Genomic DNA, 24,104 nt, shown 5'->3' on the forward strand with positions numbered 1-24,104 from the left:
CGACTGCCGTGATGTTGTCCGACTGGATCAACACCGGTCTTCCTTGAAGCAGAGGTTCCGCCTGGCTTAGAGCATTGTAGATTGCTCTTAGTTCCAGAATGTTTATGTGAAGAGACTTTTCCAGGCTCGACCACACTCCCTGGAAGTTTCTTCCTTGTGTGACTGCTCCCCAGCCTCTCAGGCTGGCGTCCGTGGTCACCAGGATCCAATCCTGTATGCCGAATCTGCGGCCCTCCAATAGATGAGCCCTCTGCAACCACCACAGAAGAGATACCCTTGTCCTTGGAGACAGGGTTATCCGCAGGTGCATCTGAAGATGCGACCCTGACCATTTGTCCAACAGATCCCTTTGGAAAATTCTTGCATGGAATCTGCCGAATGGAATTGCTTCGTAAGAAGCCACCATATTTCCCAGGACTCTTGTGCATTGATGTACAGACACCTTTCCTGGTTTTAGGAGGTTCCTGACCAGGTCGGATAACTCCTTGGCTTTTTCCTCGGGAAGAAAAACCTTTTTCTGAACCGTGTCCAGAATCATCCCTAGGAACAGCAGACGAGTTGTCGGCATTAATTGGGATTTTGGAATATTCAGAATCCATCCGTGCTGCTTTAGCACCTCTTGAGATAGTGCTAATCCCATCTCTAGCTGTTCTCTGGACCTTGCCCTTATTAGGAGATCGTCCAAGTATGGGATAATTAATACGCCTTTTCTTCGAAGAAGAATCATCATCTCGGCCATTACCTTTGTAAAGACCCGAGGTGCCGTGGACAAACCAAACGGCAGCGTCTGAAACTGATAGTGACAGTTTTGTACAAGGAACCTGAGGTACCCCTGGTGTGAGGGGTAAATTGGAACGTGGAGATACGCATCCTTGATGTCCAAGGATACCATAAAGTCCCCTTCTTCCAGGTTCGCTATCACTGCTCTGAGCGACTCCATCTTGAACTTGAACTTCTTTATGTACAGGTTCAAGGACTTCAGATTTAGAATAGGCCTTACCGAGCCATCCGGCTTCGGTACCACAAATAGAGTGGAATAATACCCCTTCCCTTGTTGTAGAAGAGGTACCTTGACTATCACCTGCTGAGAGTACAGCTTGTGAATGGCTTCCAAAACCGTCTCCCTTTCGGAGGGGGACGTTGGTAAAGCAGACTTCAGGAAACGGCGAGGTGGATCTGTCTCTAATTCCAACCTGTACCCCTGAGATATTATCTGCAGGATCCAGGGATCTACCTGCGAGTGAGCCCACTGCGCGCTGTAATTTTTGAGACGACCGCCCACCGTCCCCGAGTCCGCTTGAGAAGCCCCAGCGTCATGCTGAGGCTTTTGTAGAAGCCGGGGAGGGCTTCTGTTCCTGGGAAGGAGCTGCCTGTTGCTGTCTCTTCCCTCGACCTCTGCCTCGTGGCAGATATGAATAGCCCTTTGCTCTCTTATTTTTAAAGGAACGAAAGGGCTGCGGTTGAAAAGTCGGTGCCTTTTTCTGTTGGGGAGTGACTTGAGGTAGAAAGGTGGATTTCCCGGCTGTAGCCGTGGCCACCAAATCTGATAGACCGACTCCAAATAACTCCTCCCCTTTATACGGCAAAACTTCCATATGCCGTTTTGAATCCGCATCGCCTGTCCACTGTCGCGTCCATAAAGCTCTTCTGGCCGAAATGGACATAGCACTTACCCGTGATGCCAGTGTGCAGATATCCCTCTGTGCATCACGCATATAAAGAAATGCATCCTTTATTTGTTCTAACGACAGTAAAATATTGTCCCTGTCCAGGGTATCAATATTTTCAATCAGGGACTCTGACCAAACTACCCCAGCACTGCACATCCAGGCAGTCGCTATAGCTGGTCGTAGTATAACACCTGCATGTGTGTATATACTTTTTTGGATATTTTCCATCCTCCTATCTGATGGATCTTTAAGTGCGGCCGTCTCAGGAGAGGGTAACGCCACTTGTTTAGATAAGCGTGTTAGCGCCTTGTCCACCCTAGGAGGTGTTTCCCAGCGCTCCCTAACCTCTGGCGGGAAAGGGTATAATGCCAATAATTTCTTTGAAATTATCAGCTTTTTATCAGGGGCAACCCACGCTTCATCACACACGTCATTTAATTCTTCTGATTCAGGAAAAACTATAGGTAGTTTTTTCACACCCCACATAATACCCTGTTTAGTGGTACCTGTAGTATCAGCTAAATGTAACGCCTCCTTCATTGCCAAAATCATATAACGTGTGGCCCTACTGGAAAATACGGTTGATTCGTCACCGTCACCACTGGAATCAGTGCCTGTGTCTGGGTCTGTGTCGACCGACTGAGGCAAAGGGCGTTTCACAGCCCCTGACGGTGTTTGAGGCGCCTGGACAGGCACTAATTGATTGTCCGGCCGCCTCATGTCGTCAAACGACTGTTTAAGCGAGTTGACGCTATCCCGTAATTCCACAAATAAAGGCATCCATTCTGGTGTCGACCCCCTAGGAGGTGACATCCCCATATTTGGCAATTGCTCCGCCTCCACACCAATATCGTCCTCATACATGTCGACACACACGTACCGACACACAGCAGACACACAGGGAATGCTCTACACGAAGACAGGACCCACTAGCCCTTTGGGGAGACAGAGGGAGAGTCTGCCAGCACACACCAAAAAAGCGCTATATATGACAGGGATAGCCTTATAATAAGTGCTCCCTTATAGCTGCTTTATATATATCAAAATATTGCCATTAAATTTGCCCCCCCTCTCTGTTTTACCCTGTTTCTGTAGTGCAGTGCAGGGGAGAGACCTGGGAGCCGTCCTGACCAGCGGAGCTGTGAGAGGAAATGGCGCTGTGTGCTGAGGAGATAGGCCCCGCCCCTTTTCCGGCGGGCTCGTCTCCCGCTATTTTGTGAATCCAGGCAGGGGTTAAATATCTCCATATAGCCTCTGGGGGCTATATGTGAGGTATTTTTAGCCTTTTAATAGGATTTCATTTGCCTCCCAGGGCGCCCCCCCCCAGCGCCCTGCACCCTCAGTGACTGCGTGTGAAGTGTGCTGAGAGGGAAAATGGCGCACAGCTGCAGTGCTGTGCGCTACCTTTAGAAGACTGCAGGAGTCTTCAGCCGCCGATTCTGGACCTCTTCTTACTTCAGCATCTGCAAGGGGGCCGGCGGCGCGGCTCCGGTGACCATCCAGGCTGTACCTGTGATCGTCCCTCTGGAGCTGATGTCCAGTAGCCAAGAAGCCAATCCATCCTGCACGCAGGTGAGTTCACTTCTTCTCCCCTCTGTCCCTCGTTGCAGTGATCCTGTTGCCAGCAGGAATCACTGTAAAATAAAAAACCTAAGCTAAACTTTCTCTAAGCAGCTCTTTATGAGAGCCACCTAGAATTGCACCCTTCTCGGCCGGGCACAAAAATCTAACTGGAGTCTGGAGGAGGGTCATAGGGGGAGGAGCCAGTGCACACCACCTGATCTGGAAAAGCTTTACTTTTTGTGCCCTGTCTCCTGCGGAGCCGCTATTCCCCATGGTCCTTTCAGGAACCCCAGCATCCACTAGGACGATAGAGAAATAAAAAGGTTGTTCAGACAAGTTGGTTGCATCGATCATTTTCCGCCATTTGGAGTAAATGACCAATTGATGTTTGACCATAAAGAGTACCAGATTTTTGTTCCAACCAGACAACTACTTGGATGTGTGGACAGCTTAAGGGGTTAAGTTCTTGTGACTGGCGGTTGGGAGACCGCTGGTCCCCATACCGACGGCAGGATCCCGGCTTCTAGATGGCTGGCGGAGCACAAGTGGGAATAGTGCCTGTTGGTTGGGATGCCGACCGTCGGGCTATTCACTGTTCGAGATCCCAGCTTCGGTATAGTGACAGGTGGTCTCCTGACCGCTGGTCACATATCGCATCCCAGCTTAAGAACCAGAATTGAAAAACATTTCTTTACTAACTGCAGGCAAATTAGGAACTACAGAAGAGCTAGAAATAAACTCAGCAATAGGGACACTTATTCTAAGTGAAAAATAAAATGGTGCAATGTTTCAGAGTTCTCCTTTGCGTTACACTTAAACAAGGTATATGTCGTTTTACTGGAACCATTATACAACTCTTACATTAGGAGAGACGGGTTCAAATGCTACAACTTGCAGATTTAGGGACATATCCAACGAGGCACGGGGTTTCCCGCTCAGAGTTAGTCAATTATTTGTCAGTTTCCCTGCGCCAAGGACTTTTCCTCGCAACTCCTGAGGTTGCGAGGAAAAGTCCATCCTCAGAGCATAACATGCAAGGGCTACAGGACATAACTACAGGTAAATAGGTTTGAGCTAATAGTCAGTATGCCTCAGACTGACCTGCTTGACACTTTTACCTTATGCCTCTCTCACCATCTATTCCTCCAATATTCCATTTTTTTTAATGTCGCTTATGGTAGAGACGTCCGGTATAGCCATGTAGAACAGCTAAACCTGACCAAAAAAAAAATAAGAATTTACTTACCGATAATTCTATTTCTCGTAGTCCGTAGTGGATGCTGGGAACTCCGTAAGGACCATGGGGAATAGCGGCTCCGCAGGAGACAGGGCACATCTAAAGAAAGCTTTAGGACTACCTGGTGTGCACTGGCTCCTCCCCCCATGACCCTCCTCCAAGCCTCAGTTAGGATACTGTGCCCGGACGAGCGTACACAATAAGGAAGGATATTGAATCCCGGGTAAGACTCATACCAGCCACACCAATCACACCGTACAACTTGTGATCTGAACCCAGTTAACAGCATGATAATAGAGAAGCCTCTCGAAAAGATGGCTCACTACAACAATAACCCGAATTTTTTGGTAACAATAATTATGTACCAGTATTGCAGACAATCCGCACTTGGGATGGGCGCCCAGCATCCACTACGGACTACGAGAAATAGAATTATCGGTAAGTAAATTCTTATTTTCTCTGACGTCCTAGTGGATGCTGGGAACTCCGTAAGGACCATGGGGATTATACCAAAGCTCCCAAACGGGCGGGAGAGTGCGGATGACTCTGCAGCCCCCAATGAGAGAACTCCCGGTCCTCCTCAGCCAGGGTATCAAATTTGTAGAATTTTACAAACGTATTTGCTCCTGACCAAGTAACTGCTCGGCAAAGTTGTAAAGCCGAGACCCCTCGGCAGCTGCCCAAGATGAGCCCACCTTCCTTGTGGAGTGGGCATTTACAGATTTTTGGCTGTGGCAGGCCTGCCACAGAATGTGCAAGCTGAATTGTACTACAAATCCAACGAGCAATAGCCTGCTTAGAAGCAGGAGCACCCAGCTAGTTGGGTGCATAGAGGATAAACAGCGAGTCAGATTTCCTGACTCCAGCCGTCCTGGAAACATATATTTTCCGGGTCCTGACAACGTCTAGCAACTTGGAGTCCTCCAAGTCCCTAGTAGCCGCAGGCACCACAATAGGTTTGGTTCAGGTGAACGCTGAAACCACCTTAGGGAGAAACTGAGGACGAGTCCTCAATTCCGCCCTGTCCGAATGGAAAATCAGATAAGGGCTTTTACAGGATAAAGCCACCAATTCTGACACGCGCCTGGCCCAGGCCAGAGCCAACAGCATGACCACTTTTTCTGTGAGATATTTTAACTCCACAGATTTAAGTGTGTCAAACCAATGTGACTTTTGGAACCCAAAAACCACCTGGAGATCCCAAAAGTGCCACTAAAGGCACAAAAGGAGGCTGTATATGCAGTACCCCTTTAACAAATGTCTGAACTTCAGGGACTGAAGCTAGTTCTTTTTTGGAAGAAAATTGACAGAGCCGAAATTTGAACCTTAATGGACCCCAATTTCAGGCCCATAGATACTCCTGTTTGCAGGAAATGTAGGAATCGACCCAATTGAATTTCCTCCGTCGAGCCTTACTGGCCTCGCACCACGCAACATATTTTCGCCAAATGCGGTGATAATGTTTTGCGGTTACATCCTTCCTGGCTTTGATCAGGATAGGGATGACTTCATCCGGAATGCCTTTTTCCTTCAGGATCCGGCGTTCAACCGCCATGCCGTCAACGCAGCCGCGGTAAGTCTTGGAACAGACAAGGTCCTTGCTGGAGCAGGTCCCTTCTTAGAGGTAGAGGCTACGGATCCTCCGTGAGCATCTCTTGAAGTTCCGGTTACCAATTCCTTCTTGGCCAATCCGGAGCCACTTATATAGTGCTTACTCCTCTCCATCTTATCAATCTCAGTACCTTGGGTATGAGAGGCAGAGGAGGGAACCCATACACTGATTGGTACACCCACGGTGTTACCAGAGCATCTACAGCTATTGCCTGAGGGTCCCTTGACGTGGCGCAATACCTGTCGAGTTTTTCCCAACGGTTTATAATCATGTGGAAGACTTCTGGGTGAAGTCCTTACTCTCCCGGGTGGAGGTCGTGCTGAGGAAAACTGCTTCCCAGTTGTCCACTCCCGGAATGAAAACTGCTGACAGTGCTATCACATGGTTTTTCGCCCCGCGAAGAATCCTTGCAGCTTCTGCCATTGCCCTCCTGCTTCTTGTGGCACCCTGTCTGTTTACGTGGGTGACTGCCGTAATGTTGTCCGACTGGATCAACACCGGCTGACCTTGAAGCAGAGGTCTTGCTAAGCTTAGAGCATTGTAAATGGCCCTTAGCTTCAGGACATTTATGTGAAGTGATGTCTCCAGGCTTGACCATAAGCCCTGGATATTCCTTCCCTGTGTGACTGCTCCCCAGCCTCGCAGGCTGGCATCCGTGGCCACCAGGACCCAGTCCCGCATGCCGAATCTGCGGCCCTCTAGAAGATGAGCACTCTGCAACCACCACAGGAGGGATACCCTTGTCCCTGGTGACAGGGTTATCCGCTGAAGCATCTGAAGATGCGACCCGGACCATTTGTCCAGTAGGTTCCACTGGAAAGTCTTGCGTGGAATCTGCCGAATGGGATTGCTTCGTAGGAAGCCACCATTTTTACCCAGAACCCTTGTGCATTGATGCACTGAGACTTGGTTCGGTTTTAGGAGGTTCCTGACTAGCTCGGATAACTCCCTGGCTTTCTCCTCCGGGAGAAACACCTTCTTTCTGGACTGTGTCCAGGATCATCCCTAGGAACAGAAGACAAGTCGTCGGAACCAGCTGCGATTTTGGAATATTGAGAATCCAATCTTGCTGCCGCAACACTACCTGAGGTAGTGCTACACCGATCTCCAACTGTTCCCTGGATCTCACCCTTATCAGGGAATCGTCCAAGTAAAGGATAACTAAAATTCCCTTCCTTCGAAGGAATATCATCATTACGGTCATTACTTCAGTAAAGACCCGGGGTGCCGTGGACCATCCCTACGGCAGCGTCTGAACTGATAGTGACAGTTCTGTACCATAACCTGAGATACCCTTGGTGAGAAGGGTAAATTTTGACATGAAGGTAAGCATCCTTGATGTCCCGAGACATCATGTAGTCCCCTTCTTCCAGGTTTGCAATCACTGCTCTGAGTGACTCAATTTTGAATTTGAACCTCTGTATGTAAGTGTTCAAAGATTTTAGATTTTAAAATCGGTCTCACCGAGCCGTCTGGCTTCGGTACCACAATAGTGTGGAATAATACCCCGTTCCCTGTTGCAGGAGGGGTACCTTAATTATCACCTGCTGGGAATACAGCTTGTGAATGGCTTCCAAAACTGCCTCCCTGTCAGCGGGAGACGTCGGTAAAACAGACTTTTGGAAACGGCGAGGGGAATACGTCTCGAATTCCAATTTGTACCCCTGAAATATTACCTGAAGGATCCAGGGGTCTACTTGCGAGTGAGCCCACTGCGCACTGAAATTCATTGAGAACGGGCCCCCACCGTGCCTGAACTTGTAAAGCCCTAGCGTCATACTGAGAGCTTGGCAGAGGCGGAAAAGGGTTTCTGTTCCTGGGAACTGGCTGATCTCTGCAGCCATTTTCCTCTCCCTCTGTCACGAGCAGAAAAGAGGAACCCTTTTGTCCGCTTGCCAACCAGGACTGCGCCTGATAATACGGCGTCTTATTTTGAGAGGCGACCTGGGGTACATCCCCTTTTTTTTTTTTTTTTTAAGGCAATACTTCCAAATGCCGTTTGGAATCCGCATCACCTGACCACTTTACTGGTATAATTGGACAACGCACTTATACTTGATGCCAGTCGGCAAATATTCCGCTGTGCATCATGCATATATAGAAATGCATCTTTTAATTGCTCTATAGGCAATAATATACTGTCCTTATCTAGGATATCAAATTTCCAGTCAGGGAATCCGACCACGCCAACCCAGCACTGCACATCCAGGCTGAGGCGATTGCTGGTCGCAGTATAACACCAGTATGTGTGTAAATACATTTTAGGATACCCTCCTGCTTTCTATCAGCAGGATCCCTAAGGGCGGCCATCTCCAGAGAGGGTAGAGCCCTTGTTCTTACAAGCGTGTGAGCGCCTTATCCCCCCTAGGGGGTGTTTCCCAACGCACCCTAACCTCTGGCGGGAAAAGGTATACTGCCAATAACTTTTTAGAAATTATCAATTGTTATCGGGGGGAAACCCACGCATCATCACACACCTCATTTTATTTCTCAGATTCAGGAAAACTACAGGAAGTTTTTCCTCACCAAACATAATACCCCTTTTTTTGGTGGTATTTATATTATCAGAAGAGTGTAAACTTTTTCCATTGCCTCAATCATGCAATGTGTGGCCCTATTGGAAATCACGGTTGTCTCTTCACCGTCGACACAGGAGTCAGTATCCGTGTCGGCGTCTGTATCTGAGGTAACGGGCGCTTTAGAGCCCCTGTATGAGACGTGTGGACATGCACAAGCTGAGTAGCCGGCTGTCTCATGTCAACCACTGTCTTTTATACAAAGCTGACACTGTCACGCAATTTCAACAGTACATCCACTCAGGTGTCGACCCCCCAGGGGGTGACAACACTATTACAGACACTCTACTCCGTCTCCTCATCATTTTTCTCCTCATACATGTCGACACAAACGTACCGACACACAGCACACACACAGGGAATGCTCTGATAGAGGACAGGACCCCACTAGCCCTTTGGGGAGACAGAGGGAGAGTTTGCCAGCACACACCAGAGCGCTATATATATACAGGGATAACCTTATATAAGTGTTTTTCCCTTTATAGCTGCTGTATTGTTTATACTGCGCCTAATTTGTGCCCCCCTCTCTTTTTTAACCCTTTCTGTAGTGTAGTGACTGCAGGGGAGAGCCAGGGAGCTTCCCTCCAACTGAGCTGTGAGGGAAAATGGCGCCAGTGTGCTGAGGAGATAGGCTCCGCCCCTTTCTCGGTGTCCTTATCATCCGTTTTCTTGTATGTTTTGGCAGGGGTTAAATGCATCCATATAGCCCAGGAGTTATATGTGATGCATTTATTTTAGCCATAAAAGGTTTTCTATCGATTTATTGCGTCTCAGGGCGCTGCCCCCCCAGCGCCCTGCACCCTCAGTGACCGGAGTGTGAAGTGTGCTGAGAGCAATGACGCACAGCTGCGGTGCTGTGCGCCTACCTTTATCTGAAGACAGGAAAGTCTTCTGCCGCCGATTTTTCCGGACCTCTTCGCTCTTCTGGCTCTGTAAGGGGGCCGGCGGCGCGGCTCCGGTGACCCATCCAGGCTGAACCTGTGATCGTCCCTCTGGAGCTAATGTCCAGTAGCCTAAGAAGCCCAATCCACTCTGCACGCAGTTGAGTTCGCTTCTTCTCCCCTTAGTCCCTCGATGCAGTGAGCCTGTTGCCAGCAGGTCTCACTGAAAATAATAAACCTAAACTAAAACTTTCACAAAGAGCTCAGGAGAGCCCCTAGTGTGCACCCTTCTCGTCGGGCACAGAAAATCTAACTGAGGCTTGGAGGAGGGTCATGGGGGGAGGAGCCAGTGCACACCAGGTAGTCCTAAAGCTTTCTTTAGATGTGCCCTGTCTCCTGCGGAGCCGCTATTCCCCATGGTCCTTACGGAGTTCCCAGCATCCACTAGGACGTCAGAGAAATTGGGCGTGACGTGAAGAGTCCCGTATGGTCGGCCAGGCGGGTCGCTTTTCGCACAGTCTGGGGGGGGGTTCGAGTGGAAATGCGGGCACTGGCAGCTGCTCGTGCTCGGATGGAGCGACAACTGAATAGCTCCGCTGGGTGCCATCCATTGGCTGCCAGTGCCACACACAACTTAATCTCCCCCACTGTGTTTAGCAGGCTGTGTGACAACCCCCTACTATGTACTAAGTCACCGTGTAATAGGCTCGGTATGATCTCCCTCTAAACCCAGTCATTGTGTACAGCAGTCTCTGCAGAATTCCACCCCTACTCTATACCTAGTCATTGTGTGAATCAGCCTCTGTATAATACACCCCTACTCTATACCTAGTCATTGGGGTCAATTCAATTCAGCAACTTATGAATAGCGCCGGGAATTAGCTCCCGACGCTATTCAATTCAGCTGCTAGTTACCCGCAATTGTCGGGAATTCTTCTCTCATCCCCGGGGGATTCTGTTGGGAATCAGCCTGGCGCCGGGTAGTTAAGTCGGAGAATTCCCGTTCTCCCGACAATTCAACCTGTTTAGTCGGCGAGAACGGGACATCGCCGACTTAACTGGAGCTGAATTGAACAGCGTCGGGAGCTAATTCCTGGCGCTATTCATAAGTTGCGGAATTGAATTGACCCCATTGTGTGTATCAGCCTCTGTATAATACACCCCCCATATACCCTGTCATTGTGTGTAGCAGCCTCTGTATAATACACCCCCCATATACCCTGTCATTGTGTAGCAGCCTCTGTATAATACACCCCCCATATACCCTGTCATTGTGTGTAGCAGTCTCTGAATACTACACCCCCCATATACCGTCATTGTGTGTAGCAGTCTCTGTATAATGCACCCCTCCCCCATTACCCTGTCATTGTGTGTAGCAGCCTCTGTATAATACACCTCCCCCTCCATATACCGTCATTGTGTGTAGCAGCCTCTGTATAATACACCCCCATATACCCTGTCATTGTGTGTAGCAGCCCCTGTATAATACACCTCCCATATACCCTGTCATTGTGTGTAGCAGCCCCTGTATAATACACCCCCCATATACCCTGTCATTGTGTGTAGCAGCCCCTGTATAATACACCCCCCATATACCCTGTCACTGTGTGCAGCAGCCTCTGTATAATACACCCCCCATATACCAGGTCATTGTGTGTCAGCCTCTGTATAATACACCCCCATATACCCTGTCATTGTGTGTAGCAGTCCCTGTATAATACACCCCCATATACCGTCATTGTGTGTGCCAGGCTCTGTATAATATACCCCCCCCCCCATATATCCTGTCATTGTGTGTGCCAGGCTCTGTATAATACACCCCCCCTATACCCTGTCATTGTGTGTAGCAGCCTCTGTATAATACACCTCCCCTCCATATACCGTCATTGTGTGTAGCAGCCTCTGTATAATACATCCCCCATATACCCTGTCATTGTGTGTAGCTGCCCCTGATTAATCCGCCCCCCCTCCATATACCCTGTCATTGTGTGTAGTAGCCTCTGTATAATACACCCGCCATATACCCTGTCATTGTGTGTAGCAGCCTCTGTATAATACACTCCCCCATATACCCTGTCACTGTGTGTAGCAGCCTCTGTATAATACACCACGCCATATACCCTGTCACTGTGTGTAGCAGCCTCTGTATAATACACCCCCATATACCCTGTCATTGTGTGTAGCAGCCTCTGTATAATACACCCCCCATATACCCTGTCATTGTGTGTAGCAGCCTCTGTATAATACACCCCCCATATACCCGGTCATTGTGTGTAGCAGCCTTCTGTATAATACACCCCCCATATACCCTGTCACTGTAGCACCATCTGAATAATACACCCCCCTCCATATACCCTGTCATTGCGTGTGCCAGGCTCTGGATAATACATCCCCATATACCTTGTCATTGTGTAGAAGCCTCTGTATAATACACCTCCCCCTCCATATACCGTCATTGTGTGTAGCAGCCTCTGTATAATACATCCCCCATAAACCCTGTAATTGTGTGTAGCTGCCCCTGTATAATCCACCCCCCATATACCCTGTCATTGTGTGTAGCATCCTCTGTATAATACACCCCCCATATACCCTGTCATTGTGTGTAGCAGCCTCTGTATAATACACCCCCCATATACCCTGTCATTGTGTGTTGCAGCACCCCCCATATACCCTGTCATTGTGTGTAGCAGCCTCTGTATAATACACCCCCCCATATACCCTGTCATTGTGTGTAGCTGCCTCTGTATAATACACCCCCATATACCCTGTCATTGTGTGCAGCAGTCTCTGTATAATACACCCCCATATACCCTGTCATTGTGTGTAGCAGTCCCTGTATAATACACCCCCATATACCGTGTCTGTGTGTAGCAGCCTGTATAATACACCCCCATATACCGTCATTGTGTGTAGCAGTCCCTGTATAATACACCCCCATATACCCTGTCATTGTGTGTAGTAGTCCCTGTATAATTCACCCCCATTTACCGTCGTATAATACACCCCCCTATACCGTCATTGTGTGTGCCAGGCTCTGTATAATACACCCCCCATATACCCTGTCATTGTGTGTAGCAGCCTCTATATAATACACCCCCCATATACCCGGTCATTGTGTGTAGCAACCTCTGTATAATACACCCCCCATATACCCTGTCATTGTGTGTAGCAGCCTCTGTATAATACACTCCCCCATATACCCTGTCATTGTGTGTAGCTGCCCCTGTATAATACACCCCCCATATACCCTGTCATTGTGTGTAGCATCCTCTGTATAATACACCCCCCATATACCCTGTCATTGTGTGTAGCAGCCTCTGTATAATACACCCCCCATATACCGTCATTTTGTGTTGCAGCCTCTGTATAATACACCCCCCATATACCCTGTCATTGTGTGTAGCAGCCTCTGTATAATACTCCCCCCATATACCCTGTCATTGTGTGTAGCAGCCTCTGTATAATACACCCCCCATATACCCTGTCATTGTGTGTAGCTGCCTCTGTATAATACACCCCCATATACCCTGTCATTGTGTGTGTCAGCCTCTGTATAATACACCCCCATATACCATGTCATTGTGTGTAGCAGCCTCTGTATAATACACCCCCCATATACCCTGTCATTGTGTGTAGCAGCCTCTGTATAATACACCCCCCATATACCGTGTCATTGTGTGTAGCAGCCTCTGTATAATATCCCCCATATACCCTGTCATTGTGTGTAGCAGCCTCTGTATAATACACCCCCCATATACCCTGTCATTGTGTGTAGCAGCCTCTGTATAATACACCCCCCATATACCCTGTGGGTGTATTATACAGGGACTGCTGCACACAATGACAGGGTATATGGGGGTGTATTATACAGAGGCAGCTACACACAATGACAGGGTATATGGGGGGTGTATTATACAGAGGCTGCTACACACAATGACAGGGTATATGGGGGGTGTATTATAACCCCCATATACCCTGTCATTGTGTGTAGCAGTCCCTGTATAATACACCCCCATATACCGTGTCATTGTGTGTAGCAGCCTCTGTATAATACACCCCCCATATACCCTGTCATTGTGGGTAGCAGCCTCTGTATAATACACCCCCCATATACCCTGTCATTGTGTAGCAGCCTCTGTATAATACCCCCCGCATATACCCTGTCATTGTGTGTAGCAGCCTCTGTATAATACACCCCCCATATACCCTGTCATTGTGTGTAGCAGCCCCTGTATAATACACCCCCCATATACCCTGTCATTGTGTGTAGCAGCCTCTGTATAATACACCCCCCATATACAAGGTCATTGTGTGTCAGCCTCTGTATAATACACCCCCATATACCGTCATTGTGTGTAGCAGCCTCTGTATAATACACCCCCCATATACCCTGTCATTGTGTGTAGCAGCCTCTGTATAATACACCCCCCATATACCCTGTCATTGTGTGTAGCAGCCTCTGTATAATACACCCCCCATATACCCTGTCATTGTGTGTAGCAGCCCCTGTATAATACACCCCCCATATACCCTGTCATTGTGTGTAGCAGCCCCTGTATAATACACCCCCCATATACCCTGTCACTGTGTGTAGCAGCCTCTGTATAATACACCCCCCATATACAAGGTCATTGTGTGTCAGCCTCTGTATAATACACCCCCATATACCGTCATTGTGTGTAGCAGCCTCTGTATAATACACCCCCCATATACCCTGTCATTGTGTGTAGCAGCCTCTGTATAATACACCCCCCATATACCCTGTCATTGTGTGTAGCAGCCTCTGTATAATACACACCCATATACCCTGTCATTGTGTGTAGCAGCCTCTGTATAATACACCCCCCATATACCCTGTCATTGTGTGTAGCAGCCTCTGTATAATACTCCCCCCATATACCCTGTCATTGTGTGTAGCAGCCTCTGCATAATACACCCCCCATATACCCTGTCATTGTGTGTAGCTGCCTCTGTATAATACACCCCCAAATACCCTGTCATTGTGTGTGTCAGCCTCTGTATAATACACCCCCCAAATACCCTGTCATTGTGTGTAGCAGCCTGTATAATACACCCCCATATACCGTCATTGTGCGTAGCAGTCCCTGTATAATACACCCCCATATACCCTGTCATTGTGTGTAGCAGTCCCTGTATAATACTCCCCCATTTACCGTCGTATAATACACCCCCCTATACCGTCATTGTGTGTGCCAGGCTCTGTATAATACACCCCCCATATACCCTGTCATTGTGTGTAGCAGCCTCTATATAATACACCCCCCATATACCCGGTCATTGTGTGTAGCAACCTCTGTATAATACACCCCCCATATACCCTGTCATTGTGTGTAGCAGCCTCTGTATAATACACTCCCCCATATACCCTGTCATTGTGTGTAGCTGCCCCTGTATAATACACCCCCCATATACCGTCATTGTGTGTAGCATCCTCTGTATAATACACCCCCCATATACCGTCATTGTGTGTTGCAGCCTCTGTATAATACACCCCCCATATACCCTGTCATTGTGTGTAGCAGCCTCTGTATAATACTCCCCCCATATACCCTGTCATTGTGTGTAGCAGCCTCTGTATAATACACCCCCCATATACCCTGTCATTGTGTGTAGCTGCCTCTGTATAATACACCCCCATATACCCTGTTATTGTGTGTGTCAGCCTCTGTATAATACACCCCCATATACCCTGTCATTGTGTGTAGCAGCCTCTGTATAATACACCCCCCATATACCCTGTCATTGTGTGTAGCAGCCTCTGTATAATACACCCCCCATATACCCTGTCATTGTGTGTAGCAGCCTCTGTATAATACCCCCCATATACCCTGTCATTGTGTGTAGCAGCCTCTGTATAATACACCCCCCATATACCCTGTCATTGTGTGTAGCAGCCTCTGTATAATACACCCCCCATATACCCTGTGGGTGTATTATACAGGGACTGCTGCACACAATGACAGGGTATATGGGGGTGTATTATACAGAGGCAGCTACACACAATGACAGGGTATATGGGGGGTGTATTATACAGAGGCTGCTACACACAATGACAGGGTATATGGGGGGTGTATTATAACCCCCATATACCCTGTCATTGTGTGTAGCAGTCCCTGTATAATACACCCCCATATACCGTGTCATTGTGTGTAGCAGCCTCTGTATAATACACCCCCCATATACCCTGTCATTGTGTGTAGCAGCCTCTGTATAATACACCCCCCATATACCCTGTCATTGTGTGTAGCAGCCTCTGTATAATACACACACCCCCATATACCGTCATTGTGTGTAGCAGCCTCTGTATAATACCCCCCCATATACCGTCTTTGTGTAGCAGCCTCTGTATAATACCCCCCGCATATACCCTGTCATTGTGTGTAGCAGCCTCTGTATAATACACCCCCCATATACCCTGTCATTGTGTGTAGCAGCCCCTGTATAATACACCCCCCATATACCCTGTCATTGTGTGTAGCAGCCTCTGTATAATACACCCCCCATATACAAGGTCATTGTGTGTCAGCCTCTGCATAATACACCCCCCATATACCCTGTCATTGTGTGTAGCTGCCTCTGTATAATACACCCCCAAATACCCTGTCATTGTGTGTGTCAGCCTCTGTATAATACACCCCCCATATACCCTGTCATTGTGTGTAGCTGCCTCTGTATAATACACCCCCATATACCCTGTCATTGTGTGCAGCAGTCTCTGTATAATACACCCCCATATACCCTGTCATTGTGTGTAGCAGTCCCTGTATAATACACCCCCATATACCGTGTCTGTGTGTAGCAGCCTGTATAATACACCCCCATATACCGTCATTGTGTGTAGCAGTCCCTGTATAATACACCCCCATTTACCGTCGTATAATACACCCCCCTATACCGTCATTGTGTGTGCCAGGCTCTGTATAATACACCCCCCATATACCCTGTCATTGTGTGTAGCAGCCTCTATATAATACACCCCCCATATACCCGGTCATTGTGTGTAGCAACCTCTGTATAATACACCCCCCATATACCCTGTCATTGTGTGTAGCAGCCTCTGTATAATACACTCCCCCATATACCCTGTCATTGTGTGTAGCTGCCCCTGTATAATACACCCCCCATATACCGTCATTGTGTGTAGCATCCTCTGTATAATACACCCCCCATATACCGTCATTGTGTGTAGCAGCCTCTGTATAATACACCCCCCATATACCGTCATTGTGTGTTGCAGCCTCTGTATAATACACCCCCCATATACCCTGTCATTGTGTGTAGCAGCCTCTGTATAATACTCCCACCATATACCCTGTCATTGTGTGTAGCAGCCTCTGTATAATACACCCCCCATATACCCTGTCATTGTGTGTAGCTGCCTCTGTATAATACACCCCCATATACCCTGTTATTGTGTGTGTCAGCCTCTGTATAATACACCCCCATATACCCTGTCATTGTGTGTAGCAGCCTCTGTATAATACACCCCCCATATACCCTGTCATTGTGTGTAGCAGCCTCTGTATAATACACCCCCCATATACCCTGTCATTGTGTGTAGCAGCCTCTGTATAATACCCCCCATATAACCTGTCATTGTGTGTAGCAGCCTCTGTATAATACACCCCCCATATACCCTGTCATTGTGTGTAGCAGCCTCTGTATAATACACCCCCCATATACCCTGTGGGTGTATTATACAGGGACTGCTGCACACAATGACAGGGTATATGGGGGTGTATTATACAGAGGCAGCTACACACAATGACAGGGTATATGGGGGGTGTATTATACAGAGGCTGCTACACACAATGACAGGGTATATGGGGGGTGTATTATAACCCCCATATACCCTGTCATTGTGTGTAGCAGTCCCTGTATAATACACCCCCATATACCGTGTCATTGTGTGTAGCAGCCTCTGTATAATACACCCCCCATATACCGTCATTGTGTGTAGCAGCCTCTGTATAATACACCCCCCATATACCCTGTCATTGTGTGTAGCAGCCTCTGTATAATACACACACACCCATATACCGTCATTGTGTGTAGCAGCCTCTGTATAATACCCCCCCATATACCCTGTCTTTGTGTAGCAGCCTCTGTATAATACCCCCCGCATATACCCTGTCATTGTGTGTAGCAGCCTCTGTATAATACACCCCCCATATACCCTGTCATTGTGTGTAGCAGCCCCTGTATAATATACCCCCCATATACCGTCATTGTGTGTAGCAGCCTCTGTATAATACACCCCCCATATACAAGGTCATTGTGTGTCAGCCTCTGTATAATACACCCCCATATACCGTCATTGTGTGTAGCAGCCTCTGTATAATACACCCCCCATATACCCTGTCATTGTGTGTAGCAGCCTCTGTATAATACACCCCCCATATACCCTGTCATTGTGTGTAGCAACCTCTGTATAATACACCCCCCATATACCCTGTCATTGTGTGTAGCAGCCTCTGTATAATACACTCCCCCATATACCCTGTCATTGTGTGTAGCTGCCCCTGTATAATACACCCCCCATATACCGTCATTGTGTGTAGCATCCTCTGTATAATACACCCCCCATATACCGTCATTGTGTGTTGCAGCCTCTGTATAATACACCCCCCATATACAAGGTCATTGTGTGTCAGCCTCTGTATAATACACCCCCATATACCGTCTGTGTGTAGCAGCCTCTGTATAATACACCCCCCATATACCCTGTCATTGTGTGTAGCAGCCTCTGTATAATACACCCCCCATATACCCTGTCATTGTGTGTAGCAGCCTCTGTATAATACCCCCCATATACCGTCATTGTGTGTAGCAGCCTCTGTATAATACACCCCCCATATACCCTGTCATTGTGTGTAGCAGCCTCTGTATAATACACACCCATATACCCTGTCATTGTGTGTAGCAGCCTCTGTATAATACCCCCCCCATATACCCTGTCATTGTGTGTAGCAGCCTCTGTATAATACACCCCCCATATACCCTGTCATTGTGTGTAGCAGCCTCTGTATAATACTCCCCCCATATACCCTGTCATTGTGTGTAGCAGCCTCTGCATAATACACCCCCCATATACCCTGTCATTGTGTGTAGCTGCCTCTGTATAATACACCCCCAAATACCCTGTCATTGTGTGTGTCAGCCTCTGTATAATACACCCCCATATACCCTGTCATTGTGTGTAGCAGCCTCTGTATAATACACCCCCCATATACCCTGTCATTGTGTGTAGCAGCCTCTGTATAATACACCCCCCATATACCCTGTCATTGTGTGTAGCAGCCTCTGTATAATACACCCCCCATATACCCTGTCATTGTGTGTAGCTGCCTCTGTATAATACACCCCCATATACCCTGTCATTGTGTGCAGCAGTCTCTGTATAATACACCCCCATATACCCTGTCATTGTGTGTAGCAGTCCCTGTATAATACACCCCCATATACCGTGTCTGTGTGTAGCAGCCTGTATAATACACCCCCATATACCGTCATTGTGTGTAGCAGTCCCTGTATAATACACCCCCATATACCCTGTCATTGTGTGTAGCAGTCCCTGTATAATACACCCCCATTTACCGTCGTATAATACACCCCCCTATACCGTCATTGTGTGTGCCAGGCTCTGTATAATACACCCCCCATATACCCTGTCATTGTGTGTAGCAGCCTCTATATAATACACCCCCCATATACCCGGTCATTGTGTGTAGCAACCTCTGTATAATACACCCCCCATATACCCTGTCATTGTGTGTAGCAGCCTCTGTATAATACACTCCCCCATATACCCTGTCATTGTGTGTAGCTGCCCCTGTATAATACACCCCCCATATACCCTGTCATTGTGTGTAGCATCCTCTGTATAATACACCCCCCATATACCCTGTCATTGTGTGTAGCAGCCTCTGTATAATACACCCCCCATATACCGTCATTGTGTGTTGCAGCCTCTGTATAATACACCCCCCATATACCGTCATTGTGTGTTGCAGCCACTGTATAATACACCCCCATATACCCTGTCATTGTGTGTAGCAGCCTCTGTATAATACTCCCCCCATATACCCTGTCATTGTGTGTAGCAGCCTCTGTATAATACACCCCCCATATACCCTGTCGTTGTGTGTAGCTGCCTCTGTATAATACACCCCCATATACCCTGTCATTGTGTGTGTCAGCCTCTGTATAATACACCCCCATATACCCTGTCATTGTGTGTAGCAGCCTCTGTATAATACACCCCCCATATACCCTGTCATTGTGTGTAGCAGCCTCTGTATAATACACCCCCCATATACCGTGTCATTGTGTGTAGCAGCCTCTGTATAATACACCCCCCATATACCCTGTCATTGTGTGTAGCAGCCTCTGTATAATACACCCCCCATATACCGTCATTGTGTGTAGCAGCCTCTGTATAATACCCCCCCATATACCCTGTCTTTGTGTAGCAGACTCTGTATAATACCCCCCGCATATACCCTGTCATTGTGTGTAGCAGCCTCTGTATAATACACCCCCCATATACCCTGTCATTGTGTGTAGCAGCCCCTGTATAATACACCCCCCATATACCCTGTCATTGTGTGTAGCAGCCTCTGTATAATACACCCCCCATATACAAGGTCATTGTGTGTCAGCCTCTGTATAATACACCCCCATATACCGTCATTGTGAGTAGCAGCCTCTGTATAATACACCCCCCATATACCCTGTCTGTGTGTAGCAGCCTCTGTATAATACACCCCCCATATACCCTGTCATTGTGTGTAGCAGCCTCTGTATAATACCCCCCATATACCGTCATTGTGTGTAGCAGCCTCTGTATAATACACCCCCCATATACCCTGTCATTGTGTGTAGCAGCCTCTGTATAATACACACCAATATACCCTGTTATTGTGTGTAGCAGCCTCTGTATAATACCCCCCCATATACCCTGTCATTGTGTGTAGCAGCCTCTGTATAATACACCCCCCATATACCCTGTCATTGTGTGTAGCAGCCTCTGTATAATACTCCCCCCATATACCCTGTCATTGTGTGTAGCAGCCTCTGTATAATACACCCCCCATATACCCTGTCATTGTGTGTAGCTGCCTCTGTATAATACACCCCCAAATACCCTGTCATTGTGTGTCAGCCTCTGTATAATACACCCCCATATACCCTGTCATTGTGTGTAGCAGCCTCTGTATAATACACCCCCCATATACCCTGTCATTGTGTGTAGCAGCCTCTGTATAATACACCCCCCATATACCCTGTCATTGTGTGTAGCAGCCTCTGTATAATACCCCCCATATACCCTGTCATTGTGTGTAGTAGCCTCTGTATAATACACCCCCCATATACCCTGTCATTGTGTGTAGCAGCCTCTGTATAATACACCCCCCATATACCCTGTGGGTGTATTATACAGGGACTGCTGCACACAATGACAGGGTATATGGTGGTGTATTATACAGAGGCAGCTACACACAATGACAGGGTATATGGGGGGTGTATTATACAGAGGCTGCTACACACAATGACAGGGTATATGGGGGGTGTATAATACACCCCCATATACCCTGTCATTGTGTGTAGCAGTCCCTGTATAATACACCCCCATATACCGTGTCATTGTGTGTAGCAGCCTCTGTATAATACACCCCCCATATACCCTGTCATTGTGTGTAGCAGCCTCTGTATAATACACCCCCCATATACCGTCATTGTGTGTAGCAGCCTCTGTATAATACACCCCCCCACCATATACCGTCATTGTGTGTAGCTGCCTCTGTATAATACCCCCCATATACCCTGTCTTTGTGTAGCAGCCTCTGTATAATACCCCCCGCATATACCCTGTCATTGTGTGTAGCAGCCTCTGTATAATACACCCCCCATATACCCTGTCATTGTGTGTAGCAGCCCCTGTATAATACACCCCCCAAATAACCTGTCATTGTGTGTAGCAGCCTCTGTATAATACACCCCCCATATACCCTGTCACTGTGTGTAGCAGCCTCTGTATAATACACCCCCCATATACCCTGTCATTGTGTGTAGCAGCCTCTGTATAATATCCCCCCCCCATATACCGTCATTGTGTGTAGCAGCCTCTGTATAATTCACACCCCATATACCCTGTCATTGTGTGTAGCAGCCTCTGTATAATACACCCCCCATATACCCTGTCATTGTGTGTAGCAGCCCCTGTATAATACACCCCCCATATACCCTGTCATTGTGTGTAGCAGCCTCTGTATAATACACCCCCCATATACCCTGTGGGTGTATTATACAGGGACTGCTGCACACAATGACAGGGTATATGGTGGTGTATTATACAGAGGCAGCTACACACAATGACAGGGTATATGGGGGGTGTATTATACAGAGGCTGCTACACACAATGACAGGGTATATGGGGGGTGTATAATACACCCCCATATACCCTGTCATTGTGTGTAGCAGCCTCTGTATAATACCCCCCCATATACCCTGTCATTGTGTGTAGCAGCCTCTGTATAATACACCCCCCATATACCCTGTCATTGTGTGTAGCAGCCTCTGTATAATACACACCCATATACCCTGTCATTGTGTGTAGCAGTCCCTGTATAATACACCCCCATATACCCTGTCATTGTGTGTAGCAGTCCCTGTATAATACACCCCCATATACCGTGTCATTGTGTGTAGCAGCCTCTGTATAATACACCCCCCATATACCCTGTCATTGTGTGTAGCAGCCTCTGTATAATACACCCCCATATACCCTGTCATTGTGTGTAGCAGCCTCTGTATAATACACACCCCCCCATATACCCTGTCATTGTGTGTAGCAGCCTCTGCATAATACCCCCCCATATACCCTGTCATTGTGTAGCAGCCTCTGTATAATACCCCCCGCATATACCCTGTCATTGTGTGTAGCAGCCTCTGTATAATACACCCCCCATATACCCTGTCATTGTGTGTAGCAGCCCCTGTATAATACACCCCCATATACCGTCATTGTGTGTAGCAGCCTCTGTATAATACACCCCCCATATACCCTGTCACTGTGTGTAGCAGCCTCTGTATAATACACCCCCCATATACCCTGTCATTGTGTGTAGCAGCCTCTGTATAATATCCCCCCATATGCCCTGTCATTGTGTGTAGCAGCCTCTGTATAATACACCCCCCATATACCCTGTCATTGTGTGTAGCAGCCTCTGTATAATACACCCCCCCATATACCCTGTCATTGTGTGTAGCAGCCTCTGTATAATACACCTCCATATACCCTGTCATTGTGTGTAGCAGCCTCTGTATAATACACCCCCCATATACCCTGTCATTGTGTGTAGCAGCCTCTGTATAATACACCCCCCATATACCCTGTCATTGTGTGTAGCAGCCTCTGTATAATACACACCCATATACCCTGTCATTGTGTGTAGCAGCCTCTGTATAATACACACCCATATACCCTGTCATTGTGTGTGCCAGGCTCAGGATAACACACACACACCTCTTCCCCCCCGGACATGTCTATGACACCCGGCGCCCAGTTATTCCCCCCTCGCCTGTGCTACATCAAGGACCCCTGAAACCGGTTCCGTCTATCAGCCCCTAACCCAGTCTGGTCCATCCCCGCCAGGGAGTGTCATCCCCTGCCTATGTCTCCGGCTTATGCAGCCAGGCCGCCGCTATGTGCCCCCTCACAGTTACGGTCACGGCAGCAGATAGCGGGTCACCTACCTGAGAGCTGCGCCCGGTACACGCCGCTTCCCGCCGCCCGCATCACGTGACCACGCTCCGCGCCTCTGCCGCCTGCCTGGCCCTGGACCCACGTGACCTGAGAGTGGAACATGTCACGTGACAGTCAGTCTTCCTCCCTCAAGGCCTGAGCTCTCTGTTTCTTCATTCCTCCCATCCATACTGACGCACAGGTCAGGATGCTGGTAAGTAATGGGAGACAGAGAGACCAGTATTGTAGACTCCCCATGCGCAAGTCTGTTCTGTGTTACCATGGAGACAGGCAGTGGGGGCACCCCAGTATTGTAGTCTCACCATGTGCAAGTGTCTGCTCTGTTACCTAGGAGACAAGCAGTGGGGGTACCCCAGTATTGTAGTTTCCCCATGTGCAAGTCTGTTCTATGTTATCATGGAGACAGGCAGTGGGGGCACCCCAGTATTGTAGTCTCCGCATGTGCAAGTCTTTTCTGTGTTACCAAGGAGACAGGCAGTGGTGGCACCCCAGTATTGTAGTCTCACCATATGCAAGTGTCTGCTCTGTGTTACCATGGAGACAGGTAGCGGGGCACCCCAGTATTGTAGTCTCCCCATGTGCAAGTGTCTGCTCTGTGTTACCAAGGAGACAGGCAGCGGGAGCACCCCAGTATTGTAGTCTCACCACGTGCAAGTGTTTGCTCTGTGTTACCATGGAGACAGGCAGCGGGGCACCCCAGTATTGTTGTCTCCCCATGTGCAAGTTTCTGCTCTGTGTTACCATTGAGACAGGCAGCGGGGGCACCCCAGTATTGT

At 48.2% G+C, this 24,104-nt stretch overlaps 1 protein-coding gene across 3 annotated transcripts in view; it reads right to left on the reverse strand.

The window, feature by feature from the left end:
- Positions 1-23,498, reverse strand: part of TDRD1 (tudor domain containing 1) — a 522,012-nt gene extending 498,514 nt beyond the window's left edge. For 2 of the 3 annotated variants that reach the window (XM_063962552.1, XM_063962550.1), the window contains exon 1: positions 23,319-23,498. In XM_063962552.1, coding sequence (XP_063818622.1) covers positions 23,319-23,430 — 112 coding nt within the window. In that variant the 5' untranslated portion in view covers positions 23,431-23,498. The remainder of the gene's footprint in view (positions 1-23,318) is intronic. The other variant, XM_063962551.1, reaches the window with a different exon arrangement.
- Between the last annotated feature and the right edge of the window lie 606 nt (positions 23,499-24,104).

The sequence above is a fragment of the Pseudophryne corroboree genome, chromosome 3 (assembly GCF_028390025.1).
Source record: "Pseudophryne corroboree isolate aPseCor3 chromosome 3, aPseCor3.hap2, whole genome shotgun sequence".
In the NCBI taxonomy this organism is placed as follows: Eukaryota; Metazoa; Chordata; class Amphibia; order Anura; family Myobatrachidae; genus Pseudophryne; species Pseudophryne corroboree.